This window comes from Tiliqua scincoides, chromosome 3, assembly GCF_035046505.1.
Source record: "Tiliqua scincoides isolate rTilSci1 chromosome 3, rTilSci1.hap2, whole genome shotgun sequence".
In the NCBI taxonomy this organism is placed as follows: Eukaryota; Metazoa; Chordata; class Lepidosauria; order Squamata; family Scincidae; genus Tiliqua; species Tiliqua scincoides.
Genome location: NC_089823.1, coordinates 113,187,200 through 113,215,053, shown reverse-complemented (window position 1 = coordinate 113,215,053; position 27,854 = coordinate 113,187,200). Strand labels below are relative to the sequence as shown.

General features: G+C 46.0%; 1 protein-coding gene across 1 annotated transcript in view; it reads left to right on the top strand.

Annotated features, from left to right (window-relative positions):
* Window positions 1-757: 757 nt before the first annotated feature.
* Window positions 758-27,854, top strand: part of SLAIN1 (SLAIN motif family member 1) — a 55,010-nt gene continuing 27,913 nt past the window's right edge. The window contains exons 1-2 of the mRNA XM_066621866.1: window positions 758-1,212; window positions 16,455-16,594. Coding sequence (XP_066477963.1) covers window positions 758-1,212; window positions 16,455-16,594 — 595 coding nt within the window. The remainder of the gene's footprint in view (window positions 1,213-16,454; window positions 16,595-27,854) is intronic.

Below are 27,854 nucleotides of genomic sequence, written 5' to 3'. Positions count from 1 at the left end.
GGCCTGAGGCACTCTTCAAACTGGGAAAGGCCATGCTGCACAGCCTGCCTCCAAGCAGGCCGCTCAGAGGCCAGGGTTTCCCACTTGTTGAGGTCCACTCCTAAGGCCTTCAGATCCCTCTTGCAGATGTCCTTGTATCGCAGCTGTGGTCTACCTGTAGGGCGCTTTCCTTGCACGAGTTCTCCATAGAGGAGATCCTTTGGGATCCGGCCATCATCCATTCTCACGACATGACCGAGCCAACGCAGGCCTCTCTGTTTCAGCAGTGCATACATGCTACTCAGCAGTAAGTTCCATTATAGTCAGTGGGTCTTACTCCTAGGTAAGTGTGGCTAGGATTGCAGTCTGAGAGCCCCATCCTATGCATGTCTGCTCAGAAGTAATAATCATTACAGTCAATAGAGCTTACTCCCAGGAAAGTGTGGGTATGATTGCAGCCTTTGCCGGTCCCCGTTGCGTGTATGCAACGTTGTGCAGAAAGGCTTAAGCCTGAAAAAGCATTCCCCCTGCTGGGCGGAGCCTCCTGGCCTCCTCCCCGGCCCAAGCCCGCCCCCAGCCGCTCATTAGCGTGTCCCCGCCCCGCTTTGTTCCCATTGTGTGCCTTTCGCGGCCCGCGGATGAGTGGGAGGGGGCGCGCCGCCCGGGGTTGGTGGCGGCGCGAGGTGCGTGTGCGGGCCGCGGCGCTGCGCTTGGCTCCCTTCCCTGGCGGCGGCGAGAAGGCTCCGCGGCTGCCGGCGCGCCCCGTCCTCCTGCGGGCATGGAGGCAGCGCTGCTGAAGCCCATCGTGGCGGAGGTGAAGCCGGCGGCGGGCGCGGTGAGCGCCGAGCTGGAGGTGAAGAAGCTGCAGGAGCTGGTGCGCAAGCTGGAGAAGCAGAACGAGCAGCTGCGCAGCCGGGCCACCGCCACCGCCACGTCCGCGGCGCCCAGCCCGGGCCCCGGCAGCCCGCTCCAGCCGCTGCTGCTCCCCGCGGCCATCCAGCCCCAGCCCGCCGCCAGCTTCCCGGCCTGCACGCCCAGCCTGTACCAAGCAGAACCCTTCGTCTACTTCAAGCCGGCGCCTGCCGGAGGAGGCGATTCCACCGGACAAGTGGAAGCCGCCGCCGCCGCCTCCCCCGTCAGCCTCCCCCCGGCTACAGTCCTGGACGAGGTGGAGGTGCTGGATCTGCAGGGGGAGCACTGCTGTGGCCGGAAAGAGGACGAGGAGGAGACCTGGTGGGTACCAGCCTTTCTCTGCTCCCGGGGGAACCTCCTCCCCAGTCAGATCTGTAAGAGCACAATCCCAGGCATTTCTACTCGGAAGTAAGTCCCGTCAGAGTCAGTGGAGCTTACTCCCAGGAAAGAGTGGGTAGGATTGTAGCATAAGAGCCCCATCCTATGCAAGTCTACTTGGAAGTAAGTCCCATTATAGTCAGTGGGGCTTATGCCCAGGAAACTGTGGGCAGGATTAAGCCCCCACCCCATTCCAGCGCGACTGCGGAGGGGGACGCTTTCCAACCTCGCCTTCTCATTGCCAACAGCATCCCCATCCCCTTTCTTTAGCCAGCTGGCGCTTTTCAAGGCTGCCTTATTAGCATTAACTCTGCAATCCTCTTTGATCCTGTTTTGCTGCAACTTAAATCTGCCTTTTCTTCCCCCAGCGGCTCATCGGTTGTCATTAACTCCTCCAACTGCCAAAAGGACCTACTTAAGAGACCCCTGCTGTCCTTTCCTGCTTCCCAAGTCTCGGATTTTCTTCCTTGATCTTGCCTGTTGAGGAGGATCTACCTTTGCTGCATGCTGATTTAAAAAAAAAATGTAGAAGCTTTAGGATAGTCAGCACTGGGCTGTCTTCCATTTTAAGTGCATGCAATTGATCAGTAGATCCCCCTCCAAAGCGACAAATGTATGCATTAATACATTTCCATGATTGCCTTTGAAGATAGGAAACCAGTTGATGGATAGTGCAGGTGCTGATGGGGAAGTTAGAATTGGTGGCAGAGCTAGTGGTTGGAATGGAACACAGTTTCCAGTCTTTGGCTGGCTTCTCTTGGTTGTGCTTTAGAAATTTAGTGGAGAGCCCCACCGGTTCCACTGAGATATTACATTTAACACTGCTGTAACTGGAGGGAATTTGAAGTGGCTGATATGAGGAAGGAGAACAGAAATCAGAGTGGGGATCTTGGTATTGCTTTATTGGAAGTAGGCCCTATTGGAGCCCATGGGGATGATGTCTGAATTTTTTCAGGCATAAGTGGGTATGGTTTTTAGACCAACACTTGCTCAGCACCAAAACCCCTGCAGAGGCTTGAAATCTCATGTCTTTGAAAAGCAGAAAACCTCGCCCCAGATTTCAGGACTGTGGTCAGCAACCCTGCCTGAGGTCATAGAACTTTCTCTTGAATACTGTAAATGTGGGCTGAAGCCAAGCATAACTGGGTCTCCAAACAAAATGAAAATGCACTTGTGACTTAAACAGCCTTAGGCCAACTGGCAAAATAGCCTGGTTCTTGCCTTGTAAAAACACACACACAGGCACAAACATACTGCAGTAGTAGCAGTAGTCTTCAGTCTTTCAAAGGCAAGATCCATGTTGAATCTGAGCTTGCAACAGGAGATAGCTTTGAACGTTTTCCTGTAAATGTGTCCATATTTCTTCCCTGTGTTCTTTTTCTTTCTGACTCTGGGCCAAACTACACATTACATGCAAACATTTGTATTTAAGCCTTGACAGCTACTGCTGCTTCAAGCTCCTTTGGAGGGGTAAGCTTTTAGCAGAAGAGAATTGAGGAGGAGAATTAATGCTTTCTGTTCCCTTCCTGCTTTTTACACTGCCTCCCCCAGATGCTTCTCCAATGGAATTTTAGGATTACTTCTGCAAACATGAGCCCCATCTTGAGCCTTGTGGAGGGATAAAAAGCATCTGGAGGAAGTTGCAGAGGGAAATGGCAGTCAGAGGAAGGGATAAGCAACCATGCTCTGAAACATAGGCTGTGATCCTATATACACTTACCTGAGAGTAACCACCATTGAACATAGTGGGACTTTCTTCTGAGTAGACATGTATACTTTGCACTCTTAGCCACTAAAAATTTCTCCCTCCCAAGGTTGCTTACTTGAGGCTGCTTAACATGTGTAGCTGTCAGATTTTCTTCTTCTCTTCCCCCTCTTCCTTTCCACGTTTGTTATCTTGAACAGAACATGCAATGGCAGTTGTGGGTCAGGACCCAACAGTTGAACATGGATTCATTATAGGAAGGAATAGTTCTGATACTTGTTTTATTCATTTGCATATGGAGAGTAGTTATTACGTATACAATTGTCCAAAGTGTATGTTTGAGGGTTTTAAATAACATAGTGCATTTATGAAATTCAAATAATCTTTTATATACACACATATGCTGTTTGTTTGGGTATGATTCACCCAGTTAGTACATTTGGATCCTATATGGATTTCAATAGGAAAGAGTTCAGTACATGTTAAACTTTCTCTCCTGTTGACTTTTTGAGGGCTAGTTGTGATTGGCAAACTAAGTATTATTTAACGATGGGGTTCACTTCACACAACACAGTAAGCTATGTGAACCAAACAGTGAACCAAGCTATGTGAACCTCTTCTGCCCTTTTGTGTGTAGAGCTGTGATGGAGGAATTCTGACTTGTAAAATCAGTTTGATGTGTTGACTGAACCCCAGAAGTGTAGTTTCCCTATGGCTTATAAAGTAGGAAACGGAACCAAGATCAAGCCCTGGTTTCATATCATGGTTTGTAAAGTACATCTTCCAGGTTTGGAGAATGACAAAAGAATGTGGCTTAATATTCTGGATCTTGTGGATTAACAAGAGAGAATTTCTTCATGAACAAGGGGGGGTGAGCATGCAAGTTGAGTGTGATACGTTGGATTGTCTAACATTCCAATCCTTTTGGGTCTGCCCCACGCGGTACAGCAGCCCTGGAATGGCCACTGCTGTATCCCATAGGGAAGCAGCCGAAAGTCTCCTCAGGGTAAGGGAACTTCCATTCCCTTACCCTGTGTTGGGCCCTGGCAGCCCCTTTGGGTCAACTAGGACCTGTGCCAGCTCAATAACTTGTGCAGAACTGAAGAGTCCTGTGTTTGACACCCAGGAGGCAGGATAGGATTCGGCGGCGGCAGAAGCTGCTGTCTCTGCCCCCTCCTGGGCCTAAACCGCTCCTAGCCTGCCCTCCTCCACCCAGTTTCACCCCTCCCCACCTTCCTGCTCCCCTCCACCCATCCAGGGACACCTCCCCACCACTCGGTGGGAAACATTGCTCCTGGGTCCTGATGAGCTGCCAACTGGCACTGGCCTCCTCGCTGCTGTCTTTCCTGGCTGCCACAATGTGCTTTATGGCACATTTGCTGTGGCTGTTGCTGGGGCAGCATATAGGCCACTTGTGCTGCCTGGCATTAGGATTGGGCTGCAACCTGGTAATCTACTTCTGCTAGATGTAGATGTATTCATAAATGGGTGTTGTGCATTTTTAATTTAGCAGAAAGCTAAAGAGGCCATGACAAAGTGGGCAAAATGTTCTCTCTATATTATAAAATACATAGCTCTAAGGATGAAACCTCAGGAATTCTATCACACCATTATTGAAAGTTCAACTCCAAAAATTGTGTTGAAATCAGCAGTGAATTGATTGAGACAAGATCTATTATGAGGCTTCCTTTCATTTTCTGACTTGCTGCAAGGGAACTTCCTGTGAATAACTAGGCATGTGTTTGGGTAGTCAAACTAGTAAACTCCATACATACGTGGGCTCCATACATACGTAGGGACAGAATTATTTTTTAAAACTAAAGGTACTCATGCACCTGAGAGTGTAGAGCAGGGCATCCAGATCTGCAGTGTTGCTTCCACTTAAACTTCTTTCTCATCAAGATAGTGATGATCATTGATATAGCATATTTCAAATACGAAGGGGGGCATATCCGTGGATTCACTTATCTGCGGATCATATCCCCCACCAGCTTGTGCACGCCCTCCAGAGGTATCTGGCTTCTCCATGATACCAGAAGTGACATTTTAAATTCCTTTTAAGGCACTGGGAGGCCCTGGGAATTCCCCCAGGGCATTCACCCATATCTGAGGTTTTATCACAGTAGTTCATGTACATTTTTTTAGTTATCTATGAAACAGCCATGTAAGGCAGGACATGATTACCATACTGCTGATGGGGAGGATTGCTAGGGCTGAGAGGAAAATGGCTTGTCTAAGACCACCTAGTGAGTTCATGGCTAAGGAATATTTGAATTTGATTTTGCTGTTCATGCTATCACAGTGCAGTCCTGTGCATGTTTTCTTGGAAGTAAGTTCCATGATGTTCAGTGGGACTTAGTTCCAAATAATCATGCATAGGATTATACCGTTGGTCACCATGTTTCTCTTCCATTGAAATGAATGGAACTTGCTTCTGAGTAAACACAGATGTAAGGGTGGTTTGGTAACCAGCTTGATATGTTGCTGGACAGGAGAAAGTGAAGTCGAAAGTCAATTATAATTGCATAAGAACACCTGAATAGTTTTGACTCCTAAAATTTCTTACTTGGGAGTAAATCCTTTTGATTTTTACCAGGTACTGTAACTATGCATGATACCAGTTAATGTTTAAATTTAGGCACCTTATGAAGTGTTGCATGGTTATAAATTGCATTCTGTCATTTATCGCTTTATCTGAACCAAAGCAAAAACAGGTGATCTTGTGAATATATCTTCATCTGGCTGAAATTCTCTGTCCCAGCTGAGCACAGCCTTTGTTTAAACATTGTTATTCTGCTTGGCTAGACCAAAACTCTATTGTGGTTGAATTTCACATTTAGGCTTTGTTATTAACGCTTTGATTTTGATGAATCATTACTAACTCTATGCAGCCAATTTTGCTCTTATTTATCCAAAAATGTGTTAAGTATCACTCCATTTAATGGACAGTTGATTGTAGCATTCTTCTGGAAGCACGAGATCTGTTGAGATCTTGGGAATCCTCCACTGGTGCCTAGCCCATATATTTTAATAATGTTTGCAATGGGATAGATCAGTCTGTTTGTTGCAATAAATCTAGGGCTATAACATTTGTCAACTAATTGGGTAGAATTAATTTATTTTAAAAAAACATCAAAATGTAGTCCTGACTATTTGGGTGTCTTTTTTTAAACTATCTTTAATGCAAGTACTGTACTTAAAAAAGTGGGTGACAAGTGAATCTTAAAAGAGGTATTCTTCCTTCCTGCTCATGGACACAGGAAGGAATGCCACTTCTAAGCAGTGCCTGCAGCAGCTTGTGTAGCTATCATCCAAAAAAGAAAAAAAATCATGTTCCCCCCCAGGACTATTTATATGCAAATAGATGCAGATTTAATCAGTTATTACACAGGCGTACAAAATTGAGGGTCAGAAAAGTTTTTCCCAAACTTTATGGTGGTTTGATTTGAATTTGGGGTGCCAATTCCAAAAATGGCATCTGTTTTGCCCTGTCACATCTAGTTTTGGAGATATATATAATATAGCCTCATTAGTGAATGGTTCAAGCAGCTTCCTCATGCTGCTTCCTCAGCAGCCATGGTGTAGGCTTCCTCATGAGGAAGCTGCTTGAACCATTCACTAAAGAGGCTATGCCGTGTCTCCAAAACTAGACATGATAGGGCAAAATGGATGCCATTTTTGGAATCAGCACCCCAAATATACACAGGAATTGGTGTAATGTTTAAGGAAGCAAAATGTGTGTTGGCCTGTGTTGTTAACTGACTGAGAGCCCAATCCTATGCATGTCTACTCAGAAGTAACTCCCATTATAGTCAATGGGGCTTACTCCCAGGAAAGTGTGGATAGGATTGGGCTGTGTGGCCACAATTCTATTCACACTTACCTGGGAGTAAGCACCTTTGACTATAAAGGGATTTATCTCTGAGTACACATGCATAGAATTGGACTCTGAGGCTGCAATTCTATACACACTTCCATGAGAGCAAACCCCATTGAATACATTTCTGAGTAGACACACAGAGGAGTTATTTAACTAAGGCCCAAATCCTAACCCATTTTCCAGCACTGGCATAGCATAGCAGTGCTGATGGGACATGTGCTGCATCCTGCAGTTGGGTGTTACTCACGGACAGTGCTTTTTTTGTAAATAAAAAGGTTCAGGAACTCACTACTTGTTAATCTTGTAATTAATTAATTAATTAAATTAATTTTTAAGCCATTTTTTATTGGAGAAATAAAATATTTTTTATGTGCTTTTATGTAAGTAAGATGAACTTACTTCTGAGTAGACATGCATAGGATTGGGCTGTCAATCTCCACATCCCCTTCCCCCTAGCTACTTTTTCTACACATGGGGAAAAATACTGTACAGGTGCATTTGTAGCGTGTAGTATGTAGTGTGGCACTACTTCGAGGAGAGGAAGCAGTGAATGGATTTCGGAAAATGGCTTACATGAGTTCCATGTATTAAAATTACTAAGCAACTGTGGGAGTAAGAACAAAAGAGGAATTCTTACACGAAAGGGGTCCTTAGGTGCACATAGAAACAGCTACGTTTGCAAACAAGCCATTAAATATGATTTAATTCAGGTATCAGAATACTCTGTGTCTTTGTGAAGGTGCTTGGCATGCAATTGTATGTTCTCTGCTGCCCTGAGCAGCTGCTTTGCATTGCTGGAGAGGAGCTGCAAACGCTGGCTGGCGGAGGGCATGCTTGTGGGGGAAGGATGAGGAGGATCTCTGGCAAGGCTGGACAGCACGTTGTACACACGTAGAATCCCTTTTCACCTGCCCTTAGCGTGTGAAAACGGGTGCAGATATATATCTCTGCCAGGATTAAGAGCCCAATCCTACGTATGTCTACTCTGAAGTAACTCTCGTTCTAGTCAATGGAGCTTACTTCCAGGAAAGTGCCTAGGATTGCAGCCTAAGAGCCCAATCCTATGCATGTCTACTCAAAAGTCCACTTTAGTGAATGGGGCTTACTGTGGATAGGATGGCAGCCTCAGGGCCCAATCCTGTGCCTGTCTACTCAGAAGTCAGTCCCATTAGAGGCAGTGGGTCTTCCTCCCAGGAAAGTGTGGACAGGACTGCAGCCTCAGAGCCCCTCCTGTGCCTGTCTACTCAGAATTCAGTCCCACTAGAGGCAGTGGGGCTTCCTCCCAGGAAAGTGTGGAGAGGACTGCAGTCTCAGAGCCCTTCCTCTGCCTGTCTACTCAGGCTGCAAGGCTATGACACTTTCCTGGGAGTAAGTCCCATTGAACACAGTGGAACTTACTTCTGAGTAGACATGCTTGGGCTCTCAGGCTGCAAGGCTATGCACCCTTTCCCAGGAGCAAGCCCCACTGAGCACAATGAGACATACTTCTGAGTAGACATGCCTAGGCTCGTGCTGCAGATTGGCATGGGGGCTGCACCAGCCAGCTTCCTTCCCCTCCTCCTCCGCCGCCAAGCCAGTACCTGGGCATTCCATGGGTGCCGCAGCCCGTCTCCCTGGCTGGCTGGCTATCCGTCCGTCGTCCTCCTCCTCGGCGTTGGCGCATGTCCCCCGCACCCTCCACCGGCGTGGAAGCTGCGTGGGGAAGCAGAGCGCAGGGGGAGGGGAGGCAGGCTGGGCTCAGGCGAGAGCTTGGAGATGGGGGCAGGAGGGGGTCGTTGTGTGGTCAGGCAGGGGCCAGGCGCCCACCCACCCTGCACCCCCCAGCACCCACCCAGCGAATGCCTCTATTTTGCTCTCCCCCTCCTGGAATGCCTCCGAAGGGGAGGGGCCCCTGCAAAAAGGTGCCGGAACTCCGTCCCCCCGCGTTCCATTAGAAAAAAAGCCCTGCTCATGGAGGCCTCCTCAAAGTAAGGGAATGCTTGTTCCCTTATCTCGGAGCTGCATTGCCTTTATGTTGGTGCTGGAAAGTGGGTTAGGATTGCACCCTAAGTGTCACCCCTTGATAAATCTGTTCGTAATTTAACATTTATCTCATTGATAATGTGGTGGGAATTAAGACGCCGGTTCCTGGGCCTAGCTGTGTTCTCCCTTGTTACCTACCAAATTGGGGGTGTGTGCACCCTCTCCTCTGCTGAGAATGGTGCAGGACCACGCAGGGGAAGAGAAGCAGTTCAGAGTCTGAGGGCACGACTAAATGTTACAAAAGACATGGTGCTACCACCAGAAATGGCAATCCCCTGTCAGTTTTGCCTCTCTCCCTATGGTACAGTGCAAAAAAGCTGAGGTACTATGCATGTGGTACAGCTTGTCTCATGGCATTGTTCTGAGTGTTCTACTCTCCTGCTATCAATAGCCAGTGATATGGAGCAGGACAACACAGAGAGTAGCGATGTTAGGATATAAGATGCAGAGGGAGGAGGGAGAGAAAAATATAGCAAAAGAGTGCCACTTTAAGCAGCAGCCCTGTGTGTCTTGTGACCTGTACTTCTGCTCTGAGAGGATCCTCAGGCTGGGGGAATCTACCTTATCACTGCAGTCAATGCTTGGCATTGCACCCCCTGCAGCATCCAGAAATATCTGAAAAAGGCAATATGCTCCCTCCAGGACAACAGGGGATATTGGAGGAAGTTAAGTTCCATCTAGAACAGGGGTGCCCAAACCCCGGCCCTGGGGCCACTTGCGGCCCTCAGGGCCTCTCAATGCAGCCCTCAAGGAGCCCTCAGTCTCCAATGAGCCTCTGGCCCTCCGGAGATTTGTTGGAGCTCACACTGGCCGGACACAACTGCACTCAGCCTGAGGGCAGCTGTTTGACCTCTCACATGAGCTGGGAGATGAGGGCTCCCTCCACTGCTTGTTGTTTCATGTCTGTGATGCAGTAGTGGCAGCAAAGGAAAGGCTGGCTTTGCTTTGTGCAAGGCCTTTTATAGGTTATTGCAAGACCTTCATTCATTCTTATAAGTTCATATTTAATATATTCATTTATGTAAACTTATGTAAATTTATTCAGATTTTAAATGTAAATTAATCCTTTTTTTTCCTTAATCCTTAAATTAATCCTTCTGACACACAGTGTCAGAGAGACAGTGTGGCCCTCCTGCCAAAAACTTTGGACACCCCTGATCTAGAATAGCAGAATTGCCCTGGAACTTGGAATCCGTCTCCCTTCCACCATGGCGTGGTCTTTAGCCTTCAAATTCTGGTTGTGTCTCCATTTAAATTCTCAGCCTGATTCCCTTCTCTATGATCTCCTAAAAGATTCCTATACATCTATTTGGTTCAGACTCCTCGAAGCCAAACTTCAATCCTTGGATATTACCCTAGAATCACTTGCCGACACTGGTCTCAATCAGGCCCATTCCATCATCATCCAGACTTTTTGAAGTCGAAACCCAGTTATTATTTTCTAACATCAATCCCACCTGCTCCTCCCACTATTTTGGCCTATTGCGATCTTTTGACCGTGTTGCCAATTATTTTAGGGAACAAATCAATCCAAATAAGAGACGGGCCTTTATGCTCCCCAGACTTAATATCTTTCTAGATCCAATTCTGTCATAAGAACATAAGAACAGCCCCACTGGATCAGGCCATAGACCCATCTAGTCCAGCTTCCTGTATCTCACAGCGGCCCACCAAATGCCCCAGGAAGCACACCAGATAACAAGAGACCTCATCCTGGTGCCCTCCCTTGCATCTGGCTGCCCTCCCTTGCATCTGCCCTCTCTGGTTCACCTGATGACTCCCTGCCTTTCCTTTTGGAAGATATTTCTGTGGCTACCACTGATTTAGTTGCTGACTATTTGTTAGCTGTCATAAGGAAAACATCCTCATGCGTTCCACCAACTTGAATTCTATGTTGTGAACAGAACCTTGTTGTATAGACTGTATTTATCTTTTTTTTTAATGTTTCCTGTGTCCTGCTTAAAATTTGTTTTAATGCCAATAAAGGTTCTCGAAATCGAATCAAAATCAAATAGCAGAATAGCTTGAGCCAGCACTCTGAGATTGAGACGTGCACATTTGGATACATGTGTTAACAATTCCCAGAGTCATGATTTTCTGCAGCTCGTTGTCCATTGTATGCTTGGTCACAAACCTGGTGTAGCTATTGTACAGTAAATAGAAGGGCCCATGGTGATGTTGCCTGGATTGCAGTGCAAGTAAAAAGGCCAAAGATCCTTCAGCTTTAAGGATTCCAACGAAACACTTGCAAATAGTACTTAGTGCAACAGAAGCTGAAGTGCTATTATTAGATATTGGCGAGACTCCTTCATACTCTGGATTTACATCATAGGCTTACTGTTCCTTATGTTTAATGCGTACAGAATAACTTCTCAAACAGACAACCTGTATCCACTCATCCCCTCCCCATTCCTTTAAATGTTTAGGCTAACATTGCAACCCTTGGTTATGCAACTGCCTTTGTTACTTTCAAGAAATATGGGGACTGAGCCTCCAACAAAATTGCACATGCGGTCAAAATCTCTTAAGCCTAAATAGGTGTTATGTACAAATTGACACATTTAGTAAAGTGATCATACTGGGGCTGTGGAAAGGTTTGAACAGTGAATATTCAAAGGCTATTACAGTTTAATCTTTTATGGTTATATAACTTTCAGAGTATTAAACTCACAGATAGCAACATAGTAATGAGCATAAAAATAATTGGCATTTTGAAAAATTAATTTTTAAATGTTTTATTTAAATCAGATGTGGTTTATTAAGTTGGTAGCTATACAATATTACAGGTCCAACCTATTTATGCATGGATTTTTTATACACAGATTTGACTCAACACGAATGGCCACTGCAAATGAGAAGGAATATGCTGATTCCTGGAGAAGGGAAAAAATGCACCCCTTTAAAATGAGTTTAAAAAACTGAACAGTCCTTTAACAATAGCCTCCTTAATGAGAGAGAGAGGGCAGTTGGCTGACAATCTATCCTTCTCTCTCCAGATGACCCCTCCCTTCCCCCTGAGCATGTGAAAGAAAGGTGATCTTTGCATTGGTGAAGGGAGGAACTGAGTAAAACGCCTTTGTAAGGACTTAGAGGAGGACTGATAGATGGATTGTCTTCTTAATGACTCTTATCTTGCATCACAAAGGTCAGCAAGGCTGTTTTTAAATCACTGGAGCAAAGAAATTTTGTTTTTTAAATTGATTTGCTATAGTGCGTTTTTTGCCATCCATGTGAGTGCTTGGAATGGAACCCACGTGAATAATGAGGCTCAGCCTATACTGCTTTTCAACAAAAAATCATCTTTCTTGGAACTGTAGCATGAGGCAGGAAATACAATGTTCTGGAGGCTTTTTTTGAACCTTGCAGAGGCCTCTGCGAGGCTCTGAACGCCCGTTTCGGGCAAAAAGATGCTATTTCTAGTATCTTAGGAAATCAGAAGTCCTGTGTTTTTGCCCAAAACAGCCAGTCTGAGCCTTGCAGAGGCAGCATGCAGATGTGAGGCTTAGAAAAGCCTCCAGAGGCGAGGAGAGCGCAGCTCCCCCCAGTGTTGGAAGCTTGGGGTGTGTGTGTGTGTGTGTGTGTGTGTGTGTGTGTGTGTGTGAACAGGGACTAGTGGCAGCTGTTGCATATGCAGGCTGTTGCTGGTCTGAACATCACTAAGCGATGCATGACTGTACTTGCGTATACCTAATGAGAGATCTTGGGGAAGTTTAAACATGAAATGAATTTATTTTTGTAGCCTAAACATAATCGTATACCATATTTTAGGTAATTTTGTGTATTTAGTGTTATCCGTCACATGTTGTCAGGTGTGGAATCTTCCATTTGTGGTGTCATGTTGATGCTCTGAAAAGGTAGTTTTTGGAATATGTTGGATTTCAGAATTCTGGATTGGGAATATCCAACCTGTATAATGCTCTGAACATGTTTAAGTAAGAACAGTGTGGGTTCTGATGTTGGTTAAACAAACACAGAGTTAGGTGGCACAGTCTGTGCCTGAGATTGTAATGGAAAGAACAGGCTTAAGTTTGAAATACTTTGAGGTTAGAATGTCCAAAATGAGGTCAGAATGTCAGACCAGGACTCTGAAAATCCAGCTTCAGATAGAAAGCTCGCTGTGTGAGCTTGGATCACACACTTTCAGTGTCTTGCTTGCCTTATCACTGAACTGAAGAACCAAACGTGCAGGCAATCAACCTGCATGCTACAGAGAGACTAACAGGAAGCGGGAACTTCCCTGCTGCCGGTTAGTTGCCCTCTACTGTTCAGGCTGTTTGCCTGCATGTTTGGTTCTTCAGTTCAGCAAGAATGTTTAAGCAAGGGCCTGCCCTAGGAGGGGAGTTAGCAGGAAAACATATCTGTATATGCTTTGTTCTTAATTGGTAATCCAACTCTCCTTTCCGGCCATGGTCTTGCAGCTATCTCTTATTCTTTTTTCGATTTTCCCAGTTCAGCCCCTATCCTGTGTTTTGGTAGTCAACTCACGTCGTGCACTGTCATTTCAACTACCCCAAACACCGCCATATAAGTCGATCCCACAGATAAGTCGAGGGCAGGTTTTGAGCCAACAATCATGGAATTTTCTATGACCCTTGGATAACTTAGGGGGTTGTATGACTATAGTTTTGTCTGATTTTACTCGAGGCCAGATCCTGAAAAATAACCCACCACTAATTGTTACCTAAGAACTAGAGTCTCTAATTTATTAAAAACATAGTAAAAGATCATAAGATACATTTTTATTCTTTTTAAATTCTGGTCTTCACCACCTTTTTGTAAACACTATCAAAGTAAGTGCACTGTAAACAACATACCAGTAAAACAGTGGTTCCCAACCTGGTATTCATGTATTCCCAGGGACACTCAACAGGACCTTTAGGGATACTTGAAAAAGAATGAAATAATGGCAGAAAAAGGCAGGTCCTGCTCCAGAATGCCTTGCAAGGACCAGCAAAGCAGGAAGGGAGGAAGGGAGGTAGCTAGTTGGCTGTGAAAGCTCCACCAATAGCTAGTTTTTGGTCATCAATTCATGTATGAACCAGTGATTGAAAACCAGCACAGTCAAAAAGCTGAAACATAATATGGAAAGTGATCAATCGCCCAGAATTTCTCAGCACACTTCTGGTGCAAAACAGTGCAAAGGCAGAGTCTTCTGTTCTTCGAAAAGATAAAAAGAGAAAACACTGTGATGAATACATAACGTCTGGGCTTTCATATAGAGGAGATGAGGGCTTGTATTATTAATTATAAACATTTTGCTAATATGAAGGGTACAATTTATGGAAATGGGCTGCCAAGGGATATGCAAGTGAAAAAGGTTAGGAACCATGGCAAGAGATCCATGAATCAAATCCACCTTTAAGCCCAAAGCTCTACATACAACATACAACCCATAACACATAACTGAGAGTGTGCAATTCAATTCACAGCAGAGAAAGGCAGCTGCATATATTTGCAACCCTTTTTATTCAGAAGTAAACACTTTCCATGGGAGTTATTCTTAAATAATGGTGCACTGAATTGTAACGTATTCTGTATGTGTCAGTGTTAGACTTCCTGCTCAGGGGGGGAATTCTGTTCAAGAGTTAATTTTACTTTCCTCAGTTTTCTTTCCTCAAGCCTATTGTTTCTCCTGCAATGACTTTCTGAACTGTTTAAGAATATTTAAAAGTTATTTTTCACATTTTTATACCACCATTCCTCCAAGGAGCTAAAGGTGGTCTACATGGTTCCTTCCTTCCTTTTGTCCTCCCAACAACCCTGTGAAGTAGGTGAGGCTGAGAGTGACAGGCCCAAGGTTACCCAGAAAGCTTCACGGCTAAACAGATATTTGAACCTGGATCTTCCAGATCAAAGTCCAACCTCCTAAACCAATTCACAGGTGACAGGTGACTTTCAACCTTTTTCACCTCAGAGCACACTGGCAAGGCAATAAAATGGTCAAGGCACACCATCCATTTTTTGACAATTGACAAGGCACACTGTATTGCCAATTGGGGGCTTGCATCCTCCAATAGCCCTACTAATAGACCCTCTCCCAAATTCCTGCAGCACACCTGGGGCCATTTGTGGCACACCAGTGTGCCACGGCACAATGGTTGAACATGAGGCTCTCAAGGAAACACAGATGGTGCTTTGTGGTTGTTACACAGTATGTGATGAAGGACAGAATAGAATTTTTGGTGTACACTTTTGCTTCGTGTCATTATCATCACATATATAATTCTTATCCAGAATGAGTGTTGCAGTTATTAATATGGTACTGAAATGCCAAACATTACGATGGGCGGACGAATGGGGTAATGGGGCTTCTATATTGAAGGGAGCTGTCCCTGTATCTCAGGTTGCTGTGTATATATTCTATAGAACTGAGTTTGTTCTTCTTCATCCCTTTTCTTTGTGCATGTCTTCTATTTCGTCAGCTCTCCCTAGGGCAGTGTTTCCCAAACTTTCTTTCACCATGACCTTAAATGCAGTTTTTCTCTTGGTCCAACAACCCATAGAATTGGTACATACTAGTAATAAATCAATAAATACACTGTGGATTCTAAACCTCCAGCCTGCCATTGTGGTTAGTAGTGATTGTCATAAGGCAATGGTTCTCAAACTGGGGTATTGTGACATCCCAACCTGAGCCCTGGACTCTGCCCCCTTAGAGGCGGGAGGGGGGGAAGGCAGTGACACGCTCCCCAGGATCATGTCGCTAAAGGGGACACAGGGACTGGCATGTACTTACCAGTCCCTGCAGCAGCCTCCCAGGGGTGTGGGGAGCCCTGTGCAATCGCAAACCAGAGGCAGGCCGCGATTGACCCACTTTCATTTTCTAAAGCTCAGAGACCCATGCAGAGGGTCGCGCAGGGCTCCTTGCACCCCCAGGAGGCTGCTGCAGGGACTGGTAAGTATATGCCAGCCCCTATGTCCCCCTTAGTGACACAATCTTGGGAATCGTGTTGCTGCCTTTCCAACTCCCCCGCAAGGACTTACAGCGGTTCTCAAACTCCCGGGACTACTACGGTGCCCGGAGTTTGAGAACCGCTTTCATAAGGATCTGTGCAACCCCTTGGAAGTTGTTGCATGTCAGATGTGCCTAATGCTTTTCTGAAATAATCTGACTGAAGCAGAGATAATCGGTAACCATCTTGAAGTGTCAAAAGATGGTTGATTAATGTAAGCACCTGAAGTACTTTATAGTGCAACACTGGCATTGTCTGCCAGGAGAGAAAACATATCTTTGACTTGGCATGCTGTTAAGTGCCTTGTGGAATCTGGATCAGTGTCTGAGTACCTTGCTGTACTGTGGCATCCTCTGTTCCAAGTCTGCTTAGTGTCTACATAGAAGGCAATTTTAATTCACATCAACAGCTGATATTGAAATAAGCGGCAGTGAAGGGAAGAAAAATAAATATTGTGAACAGTAAATAGTAACAGTAATGATAATAATTGGGACTTGCAATAGCCCCTGGGCAATCCTTTTGCAGTATTTTAGGACTTCTGAAGTAAGAAGCTGAAGATGAAAATTCATGCATCGGATTACGTGCACGTATATTGTACTAAAAGATTCGCATTTGTTCCATTTAGGTTGTATGTTGTGCCTGCTAAGAGCATTATACCCCAAGAAAAATTACTGAGCCCTCTACAGTGGTGCAGACGTGTCCTGGATCATCCTAGCCCTGAGATGGAAGCTGCAAAGCGCTCCTTGTGCTTCAGGCTGGAACAAGGTACGTCTCCATTTTTCATTCACTATGTTTCATTACCTTTCTTAGCTGACGGACTGATTGGACCGACTTAAAATCAACAAGCATCCCAATCCTATCCATGACAAACACTGGGGCAAACGTGACTTGCCACTACACTGAGAACTCTGCTGGTGGAAGACGGCTAGCACAGGTGCAACATGCCCAAGATTGTGTGCCGATGCGAACCTGATGCAGACTGGACGTGCAGACTCTATTGGCACTGGAGGAGTTCCATGGGAGTTTCTTGGGTGCATCATGGGCAGAGTGCCACAGGCACAGCAGTGCCAAATCCTATTCCCCACCCACCATCTAAGCCTAGCTGTTGTACCCATGCCCTTGGAACACAGGTCACTTGACATGGGGGTTTGATGTCCCCCTTCGTGAGAGAAGTGTTTGGTGGAGGTGAGTACTTGGCACACCAGCATCAAACACCCATCATCTTGCACAAGTTCTATATTCACAGAGACACATTGCAAACACTTGTCTTCTCAGATCTCTCTTTGCAGGCTATCCTTTCCTGCAGCTCCACACAGGTAAGTTAAGGAGGGGGTTCCACACACTCACTACAACCCCTGGCTGCACAGCAGCTGTGATGGAGGGTACACAGAGACTCTGGAGGCCCCCCAGGAAGACCAGGTAAGGACTCTGGTATCCATACCCACAGCTCCTCGAAAGCACCATAGCAGGCACACCCCTGTGGTTCCATCCTCCCTCACAGGCACCAAGTAGGCCATCCCTTCCTGGAAAGTACTGCCCCCCTCTCAGGCTGCAAACCTATGCACATTTCCCTGAGAGTAATCCCATTGAATCCAGTGGGACCTACCTCTAGGTCAACAGGCATAGTGTGCTCCTTAGGTGGAACTGACAGTGCTGTTGACAATGTCTTGCTGCCTCTGCTCTCAGTCTTCTGCATTCGCTGCTTGCAGGCCCCACAGGTGAGGACTCCTGAAGCCAAGAAAGAAAGATGACAACACTGGTGCTGTTGTCAATGTCTTGCTGCCTCTACTCTGTGTTTCCTCCTCCCCCCTTGCTTTCCACAGACTACCCCCCCTCAAGCCAACCCCCCCCCCCAAGCAGGAAAGACAGGTGAGAATGCCACTGCTGCTTGCCAGTACTTCCTGCCTCTGCTCTGTGTCTCCTCCTCGCCCTCTGCAGGATGTTGCCCCACAGACGAGGGCACCAGGAAGCATAAAGCCTCACCAAAGTGAGCAGTGGAGCAGTGGCCCCAGTCATTGACTTATTTCTTCCACCTTTGCTTGTGTGACTTTGCAAACTCCATGGCACACAGCAAACCGATTGGTGCTGCCCAACCACACTGGCACCTGTGACGTGGGTGTATGTTGGATAGCTTGCAATGGTGAGACAGCCCTGCTAAGAAGAGATGGTGGGCCACCCCACCTATGAACGTATCCCTTTCAGATGCCACTCTACCATGGATCCAATGCAATAAATCCTATATGCAATAATAAAAAGAAATGAAACACAGTACACGTGTGTGGTCTTGTCCTTGGGAGATAGACTCCACCTCCCTTTCCTCAGTCAGCCCAACAGAGGTAAATCGTAAAGGAAGGGCCCATGTAGCAAGGTGGTAGCTGGGAGCCTTGGCCAGGCTGGCAGGTGGAGAGGGATTGAGCCGACTGTATAAGGCTCTGCAACTCTAGGAGCAAGTGGCCCATGATCATTCTGGTAAGCTGCCGTAGACTGGCATGGGTGAGCTGGGCTGGGGTCAGGGTGGGTTTTCAGGGCAAAACAGCACTGAAAAAGGTAAAAAAAGGATGTTACCCTCCCAAATCCCACATGCATCTTTGCAGTGGCAAAACTTACTGCAGGTGGCATGTCGATGTGGCAGGCTGCAGCCAGCATTGGCACCTGCCTGAGGGTGGGCACGTGCGTGCTATCCTGTGCTGCCAGCAGGCCTCCCTGCAGCAAGTGGCTGATGCACTGGGTAGCTTGCAGGTGCGCCTGGATGGTGTGGCTCATCTGTCTACACTGCTGTGACTGCCTGCACAGATCTTTGAAGCTGTGCCCGTGCTCTACATGGGTGGTGCCAGGTTGTGCTGCAGTGTAGGCACAGGCTGACATGTGACCATGGATCCAGAGCAGTAATGTCAGCACACTTCTATGCATGTCTACTCGGATGTAATTCATATTACATTCAACGGGACTCACTCCGAGGTACATGTGTATGGGACTGTAGCCAGTGTTGGTAGCCTGGCAACATGTGGCATTGTTGGTGCTGTCCTAGGCATGTCCATTCAAATGGACATCCTACTGGGTTCAGTGGTGCTTGTATCCATGTGGCAGTGGCCTCAACACACCTTCCTAAGGGTGAGGTCCAGTGTACGCAATGAGACTCACTTCTGGGTAGGCATGTCTGGGATTGTACTTTGAGTGTTTGCTACTCTCAGCTTTCTGCGCGCATGCACAGAGATTGCCAAGCTGTCCATGCGCAAGTGCTATTCAGTTGCTAGACTGCCTGTGCACATGCTCAACTTGGTTGCCAGGGAGCCTCTGCACATGTGTGGCTCGGTAGTTGCACTGGCGATGTTTTTCTTCTCTCTGTGCTTTGTTTCTTTTGCTCCTTCCTTGTTTGGGTGCCCTGGCAGCTCCTGCCTTGTACTTTCCCTTGGGATATGGCAGGGCTGCCAGCATAGGATTTGATTTCTGCTGCGCCAGCATCCCTGTGCCACTTGAGCAGCAGTTAGTTAGGATTGGGCTGCCCTTGACACCCACACCACACTAAGGCAAGGTCCTATACCAAATTGTTCATAACACATAGAACATATATTAGGAATGTTTTGTTCCTGTCCCCTTATTGTACTGGTGGTGTTTGCTCAATGATTTCTGCTACTCATAGAGTGCATCAGATATTTTTGCTTTTAGGACCTGCATGTATTAATGGGAGTCGTGTACAAATGTAGTTTCTTGTTTGTGGCAGGCACATTCAAATACACTTCATTCTTCTATTAACCCAGTGATTTTCAACCTTTTTCATTTCATGGCACACTGATAAGGCACTTAAATGGTCAAGGCACACCACCAGGTTTTGGACAATTGACAAGGCACACCATGCTGCCAGCGGGGGCTCACATCTCCCATTGGCCTTATTAATAAATGACCTTCCCCCAATTTCCTGTGGCACACCTGTGGACCACTGGTGTGCCGCGGCACACCAGTGTGCCACAGCACAGTGGTTGAAAATGGCTGTATTAAGTCCTACCCTGCACAAGTGTATGTCTGTCTAGTGCTCGGATCGTTTTTATTTTCCTGATGAAAGTAAATGTGACAGAAGATTAGATCAGGCTATATTTGTCTGCCCAACCCCTCCTCCATGGGGTTAAGAAATGAATGCACCTACCCCACCCTCCTTTTGGCACACTAGGGAGCAGTTGCCTGACAAGGTGGGAAAAGTTTAGTCTGAACTGCCTTTCTCTGATTTAAATAGCAGTTTAAACAACTATTCAAATTGTGTGTAGAGAGACAGTTTGACTGACCCCCCCCAATGACTAGGTGGCTGCTCCCAGGCTTTCCAAGGGGCGGGGGATATATGCACTCATGACAGTGGTGTAGCTGTGGGGGGCAGTGTGGTAAGTATCTTAGGTGCAGTAGTGTGCCATGCTTCCAGCCACTGTCAGTCATTCTGGGCAGCGACTGTGCATTGCTCTGACAGTGAGTGGGAGGGGCCATTTAAATGGCATGTTGCGGCACCTGCAGTATTTACTGCACCTCCCCCCCCCATAGCTGCGCCACTAACTTATGGCATGCATACTTCCTAACCATTTGGAGTGGAGTCGATCAAGTATTATCCAAAGTGACCCAGAATCAAACTGAAGTTGGGTTTGAAACCATTGCCTGCATTTGTGGAACTTAGTCACAGTCCACATTGGTAATCGAACCTGCGGAAGGCATAACATGTTCCATAGTAGAAAAATGGAGCATATGGCAGCCCCTAACAAGCCAGGCCATCAGTCAGTTCAGCACTGTCGATTAAAAAAACTCAAAGCCAGTCATTTATGTTAGATGTGTGTATAAACAAATATGGCCAGCTTGTCATGAGAGTGAAATTCAAAAGCCAAAACCTGTCAAGGGTTTTCCAACAGAGATTCTTCATAGTAAATTGGAGATAATTTTACTTTCCAGTTTCCTTTGATGTTTAAGTGAATCAGTCTTTCGTTATCATGTGTTGTTTCTTTTAGCGGTGGCTGACGGGATTGCAGCCAATCTGAGTGGGTTGCCGCTCATTGTTATTCAAGCCTTCCTCCTTCTGTATGTCACTTTAATTTTCATAGTCTAAATGTGACTTTCACCCCAGGAAGCTGGCGCTTCAGAAGCAATTACTGTGAATGAACGCATATTAAGCTCATTATGAAAACGAGGAACTGAGAGAGGGGTAGAGACTCCCTTCAGGTTTTTTGTCTTGTTGCTGCAAGTATCCTGACATGAAAGTCTTGTTCTGAGATAATTGGCATTTTTTGTGCACATAATGGTATCTTAATTGGGCCACTATCCCATATAAGAATGGTTAATTGACCAAGTGAAGCTATTTTATCCCGAGTCAGATTATTAATCCATTTAGCTCAGAATGGTTTCATTGGACTGGTGACAGCTCTCCAGGTTCTTGCCCTGCCCTGCTACCCTGAGCCCCTTTTAACTTGACATGCTGGGAGCTTGTGCATACAAGAATGTATTCTGCCATTGCTATATAGGCCTAATGATTAATGAGCAAAATCCTATACTAATTACGAACACATTTTGGATTGCAAAAATAGGCACGAGGGCTTTTAGAGTTCTGGTGCTCACAATCAGAAAGCATATACTACAGTGTTTTATGGAAGTGTTTGAGTTTTGGTTATGTTCTTAGTGAATTTCAGGTCCCTCTTTTTTATTTTTTGAACTGTTTAAATATGTGGCCATTACAGAATCATTTCAGGGATTCAGAGGTGGTGTCAGGGATTGGCATCATTATGCAACCTAGGGTCTTCTGAAGGGTCCAATCCTGATCCTGAGACCACCACTGTGTCAATAGTCCTTGGGCAGTAGTGGTGGAGTGACTCCACCACCAGCTCCACTCAGGTAGGAAGGGCCCATGGAAGGCAGTTTGTCAAGGGCCTTCTGAAACCTGGAGCTATAGGTACTCTTGTTATTTGGGAACTGCACTTTCTTGGATGTGTGTCTAGTGCTTACCGTATTTATCAGGAGTTGTATGATAACTTGTTTGTTGCATGTCAGCTGCTCTTCCCCACCCAGTACTGGTTGTGCTAATGTATGATGGAGTACAAGGTGCATGAGTGAATCCGTCATAGGATCTTGAAAACATACACGTGCTTTAGGGCACTGGCGTAGCTAGACGGGGGCAGCGCACTAAGTTTTGCAGAGAGCCTCCCTGCAGCATGCAAGCGGCTGCTCCCCGCCCCTTTGGAGCCATGTGGGTGGCGGTGGGGGGGGGAATGGAGGTGAATGGCTCCCAAGGGGAGAGGGAGGAGCCGCTTGCACACTGCAGGGAGGCTCCCTGGAAAACTTAGTGTGCTGCCCCCCCTCTAGCTATGCCAGTGCTTCAGGGAAGTTAAAGGGTAGTTTGACTGAGAGAAGGAAAAACCTCGCACAGTCTAGGACTAGGAAAGGCTGAATGTTATATTCAGGAAAGGGGGTGTGGTAGCCTTCATGTGAAGGGGAAAGAGAGTTCAAAAATCTAGTATGGAGGGAATAGGAGATTCAGCCAACAGGGTAGCAGAAGAAAGAAAGCATTGTGCTGAGAAGTAGGACCTAAGGGAAGGGAGGGTGGACTAGACAGAAAGTTAGGAAGGAGACTCAAGGATAATGACAAGCTGGATAAAACTCTCATATACAGCCTACAGTCTACGTGCTATTTATGGGAAGAGGATGAAGGCACACAGAAACTAGAAATGAGGAACGCTGAATCTTACATATTGATTTAAAATAGCACTGAGACATTTGGCTGCGGGTCTCTTGCATTTAGTTTTTATGTCAAAGACATTTTGCGCAAAATGTAGTGCAGGGTTACATAGCGAGTGCATTCTGAGTACTGAGCAAACTAGTTGAAAACTAAAGGGCAAATGTCAGTGCAGAGGAGCAACATAAAGAAACTTGCCTGGCATATTGGGAAGTCTCTTCAGTTGTCACTAAAAGATCAGTGATTCTGCTTGAGGTTTAATGCAGAGTGAGATAATGCCAGAGTGTTGATTATCACCAGCTTCATCGACCAACTTTTTCTATCTCTGTACTTTTGGGAATCCAAGGACTACAGTCTCACAGATGATGCAAATGGTTTACGGAGTTTTGAATCCTTGTAAATATAATGCAGTTTTAAACTCTACCACAGGGGTAGCAAGAAGACATTCACAGAGATCAGTAGATGCTTTAATTTAGCTTAAATTACCTTTTGCAATTGCTTTTGTAAGATTAACTGCCCTTGGCAATATACAATTTTAAAAGTCTTCCGCTATCTCCTAGAAGCAGGCAGAAATGTGACTATCCTGTTCTCAGCTGGAAGAATATTTCCGCAGTAGGCACCACAGTGAAAAAGGCTCTGGTATAACATATGCCTCATCAAACCAATATCCTGGATGGGGCACGACACTGAATCTCCTCATGTGTCAGAGATGTTCCTGAAGAAATTCTGGTTTCATGTGCTGGAGAAGAAGCCTCATTTCATGGACAGGGCCATAATGGCTCAGGGCAAAGTGTATGATGGCATGCAGATGCTTCCTTGTTCTTCTGCTGGTTATTGGACAATGGCTGTTTTGGACCATCAGGGATGATGGTCATAGCATTAAGATTTTGATAGTATCTGGTTCCAAACAACTTTGGATAGGACTGAACCAAAAGGTTCTCTCATTTTGGAAAGGAGAGGTGAAAGCAGCCTACCTGTTTTTGCTCCCACCTGTTTCACATTAGTGATGGTGCTGCTACTCATGTCTGCCGTTTTACTGATCAAGAGCACATCTCAGAATTAGGTTACTTGATCACTTTGCATCACTCACAGGGATTATGTGACAAAAATAACAGCCCCATCCTCTAGAACAGGGGTCTCCAAACTTTTTGGCCAGAGGGCCACATCAAATGTCTGGCACTGTTTTGAAGGCCAAAAAAAAATTTAAGTATAAAATTTATATAAATAAATTAGAGATGGAACTTAGATGTGTGAATGAATGAATGAATGAATGAATGGGCTCATTCATTCAACCTTTCTGGCCCTTAGAACACCCTCCAGATGCAACCAGAGCATAGTTCCAGTCATGTTCGGCAAAGTGGGCCGGGGGCTTTCAGGGGACAAGAGGTTGACCACGGGCCGGATAAAGGCTCACTGCGGGCCGCATCTGGCCCCCGGGCCGGGGTTTGAAGACTCCTGCTCTAGAAAGAACATCAATGAGTTTTGTCCCTCTCTCCCCAAATCACCAAAATGGTCCCTCTGCTTTCACAGTGTGTGAACGTGACTTCAAATTTTGGGGAAAGGGGAGGTGCATATTGGCCTCAGTTCACAACTTCAGTTGGCTTCACTCTGGGTCATTGAAATGTTAAGGCATATACTGACATGTCCTGTAAGGCATGTCCTGTACATGTGTGTGTCTCCTGCAAATTTGGAGAGAGGTCATTTAGGAAAAAAAAACCCTACATGTAAGCAGGCCAGTTTGTGGAACAAAAGTCACACAGTACCTTGTATAATGAAGGGAGTAGTGGCATATTGTCAGTGATCTGTCATGAAACAAACTGATCTGCCATACAGAGCCTAAACGGCACTAACTTCCAATTATTTTGATGTATTCAGAAAGCAGGCTACTTGTGAGACAGAGGCCATAATTCAGTGGCTCACGTTTGCCATGTTCCATCTTTTTATACTCCCAGTTGTCAAAAAGTTAGAAAATGTAAACATGGATCTTGCAATTGGTGTCTTGGAATGCTTACTGCTGGACATTTTTTGAGGGCAAGCTGGTTCTTTAGGGTGTATTCTCATTGACCTTTCGCTGAATGTATCTTCTAAAAGTGAAAGCAGAGGGACAGAAGCAGCAAGCAAGACTCCAAAGCAGTTAGAGGCAGTGATGTATACAAAGTGACGGTAAATGTGTGTGTGAAGCAGCTGAAATGTGGCGTTGTGCTGATGGCAAAGTTTTCATCGCAGGCGAGATGGCTGAGGGAACTGTTGCCATGGTTATGAAACCACTTCTTATAAAAACCATTGAAACAATGCAAATGGGTGGGAAAAAGTGTGGAATGCTGGAAGATCATGGAATCCAAATGGAAACACATGTCTGTAAAAATGTACTTCCAATTCTGTCTGTATTAGATTGATGAGATGTGCCAGATCCACTATGAAATCACCCTGTGTCCTTTTTCTGTAATTGAGTGGGGAATATGGGGAATTCTGTAATCTGCATTGGTGGGGAATATGGTATGGAAAAAGGAAAATGGTATGGAGAAAGCTCCCTTCCTCCATGCAGTTTCTGTGATTGAAATCCATGCACTACATATGAGAAGTATCCATGTTATCTATATCAGCCATTTTCAACCACTGTGCCTTGGCACACTGGTGTGCCACAAATGGTCTGTAGGTGTGCCACAGGAGTATGAGGGAGGGTCATTTATTAGTAGGGCCATTGGGGGAATGTGAGTCCCCTGCTGTGAGTGTGCCTTGTCAATTGTCCAAAGACTGATGGTGTGCCTTGACAATTTTAGTGTACCACGAGACGAAAAAGGTTGAAAATTACTGATCTATATATTATGTCTGTCGCTGTCTCCCAGCAGGGATGATAACAGCTTGGTGTGGAATGACTGTGACCCAGAAGGGTTAAACAAGATACCACTTTCCTGATCACATTAGCAGCTCCATCTCCTTACTTTGAAGTAAGAGAAAAAAAGAAGAGATGTAGGTCTCCTGTCTCAGGTCTGTTGGGACTCCTAATCTGAGCAGATCATTGCAAGATTTTGAGCAGCATGTATCTGATACCATAAAAGTTGAGTAACATTTGGTAGACTTGTCAGGGTATGTGTTGGAGGTGCAACTGACTTCTCTATGGGATAAATGTCTGAATGGGAGCAGATTGGTAAATCGAAGGACAGAAGGCAGAAAACCGGAAACTGTTTTTTGTATCTAGCATCTGTTGATTGATGATTTTAAAACAAATGCAAAGCATAATATTTATGTTCAGTGTTAAATAGTTAATGGAACTGCACTTATTTTGTTGGAAGTAATAGTATTTTACTATAGTTATGTAACAATAATATATTTAGAAAAATGTTTTTATGAACATGAAAAAAAGGAAGGAAACCAAGAAGGAATGCTAGCAGTTCTTGAAAATTATGCGAGATTATTTGTTTTTTGTGCGTCTCGACATGGAAGCCCAAAGCTACATTTATTTATCTCTCCGTGATGGAGCTCAAAGTGACATGCATGGAGATCAGACAGTCTCCTGTCTAAGCACAGATCTGGACTAGACTGATAACGTGATTGTATCATGTGGCGTCAGACAATTGCATGCTGGCACCATGGAAGGACAAAGTCAAATTGTATTAACCCTCAACAGCACAAACTCAAAGCCAGCACAAATGTAATACATCTGCAGTCTTAGAGCCCAATCCTGTGGTCTGTGGCACGTCTCTGTGCTGCAGACCACAGTTGCAAACGTGCCATAAGAACATGCCCCACTGGATTAGGCCATAGGCCCATCTAGTCCAGCTTCCTGTATCTTACAGCGGCCTGCCAAATGCCCAAGGGAGCACACCAGATAACAAGAGACCTGCATCCTGGTGCCCTCCCTTGCATCTGGCATTTTGACATAGCCCATTTCTAAAATCAGGAGGTTGCACATACACAACATGGCTTGTAATCCATGATGGACTTTTCTTCCAGAAACTTGTCCAATCCCCTTTTAAAGGCGTCCAGGTCAGATGCCATCACCACATCCTGCGGCAAGGAGTGCCACAGACCGACCACACGCTGAGTAAAGAAATATTTTCTTTTGTCTGTTCTAACTCTCCCAACCCTCAATTTTAGTGGATGTCCCCTGGTTCTGGTGTTATGTGAGAGTGTAAAGAGCATCTCTCTATCCACTCTGTCCTTCCTGTGCATAATTCTGTATGTCTCAATCATGTCCCTCCTCAGGTGCCTCTTTTCTAGGCTGAAGAGGCCCAAACGCCATAGCCTTTCCTCACAAGGAAGGTGCCCCAGCCCCGTAATCATTTTAGTCGCTCTCTTTTGCACCTTTTCCATTTCCACTATATCCTTTTTGAGATGCAGCGACCAGAACTGGACACAATACTCCAGGTGTGGCCTTACCATCGATTTGTACAACGGCATTATAATATTAGCTGTTTTGTTCTCAATACCTTTTCTAATGATCCCACTCATATAATTGGCCTTCTTCACTGCCGCCGCACATTGGGTCGACACTTTCATCGACCTGTCCACCACCACCCCAAGATCTCTCTCCTGATCTGTCACAGACAGCTCAGAACCCATCAGCCTATATCTAAAGTTTTGATTTTTTGCCCCAATGTGCATGACTTTACACTTACTGACATTGAAGCGCATCTGCCATAAGGCATGTTTGCGGGGCTCACCGCCAGGCTTCCACCGGTGCTAGCCCAGCGCCAGCCAGTGCTGGGCTAGCACCGGGCAGTGGCCCAGGTTCTGCAGCTTGGTGGTCTTCCAGACCACTAGGCTGTGGAACGAGAGGTGGGGGAGGTGTTCCGGGGAGGGGGGAGGCTGGTGGGGGCGGGCGGGAGGTGGATCCGCAGAGGTCTGCTCTGCAGGATCTAGGGCGCTCGTGCAGGACTGCGCACCCTACATGAGCGCCTTTACTTTAGCGCCGACCTTTTGGTCAGTGCTAAAGAGAGTAGCCCCATTGCGTAGCTGCTTCCCTTACTTGGGGGAAGGTGATGAATGTCCCCTTCTCCCGAGGTGCCTCCCACGGTAGCACGGGAGGTGCAAGGTTCGGTGGGAGCCCTCCTTGGAGCCGCTGAGCCTGGGCAATGCAGGCAGCTCAGGTTTGGGCTGTTAGTAATTATTTTTTCTCCAAGGCCACTCTAAGAAGAGAATGATTTAGCCAGCTCTGCCCCAGAAAGAAACCTTCCCAGAAGTTTCATTGTCATGGATGCCACTGGCAGCAGAAGGAAGGAGCTGTACATTCTAGGAGCCAGATTTTGTTTAGGAACATCCTGTTGCTGACCTCTTGTTTACAGTACATATAGGAGTGTGCTTTTCCATGTGGCATACTGCAGCTGTCAT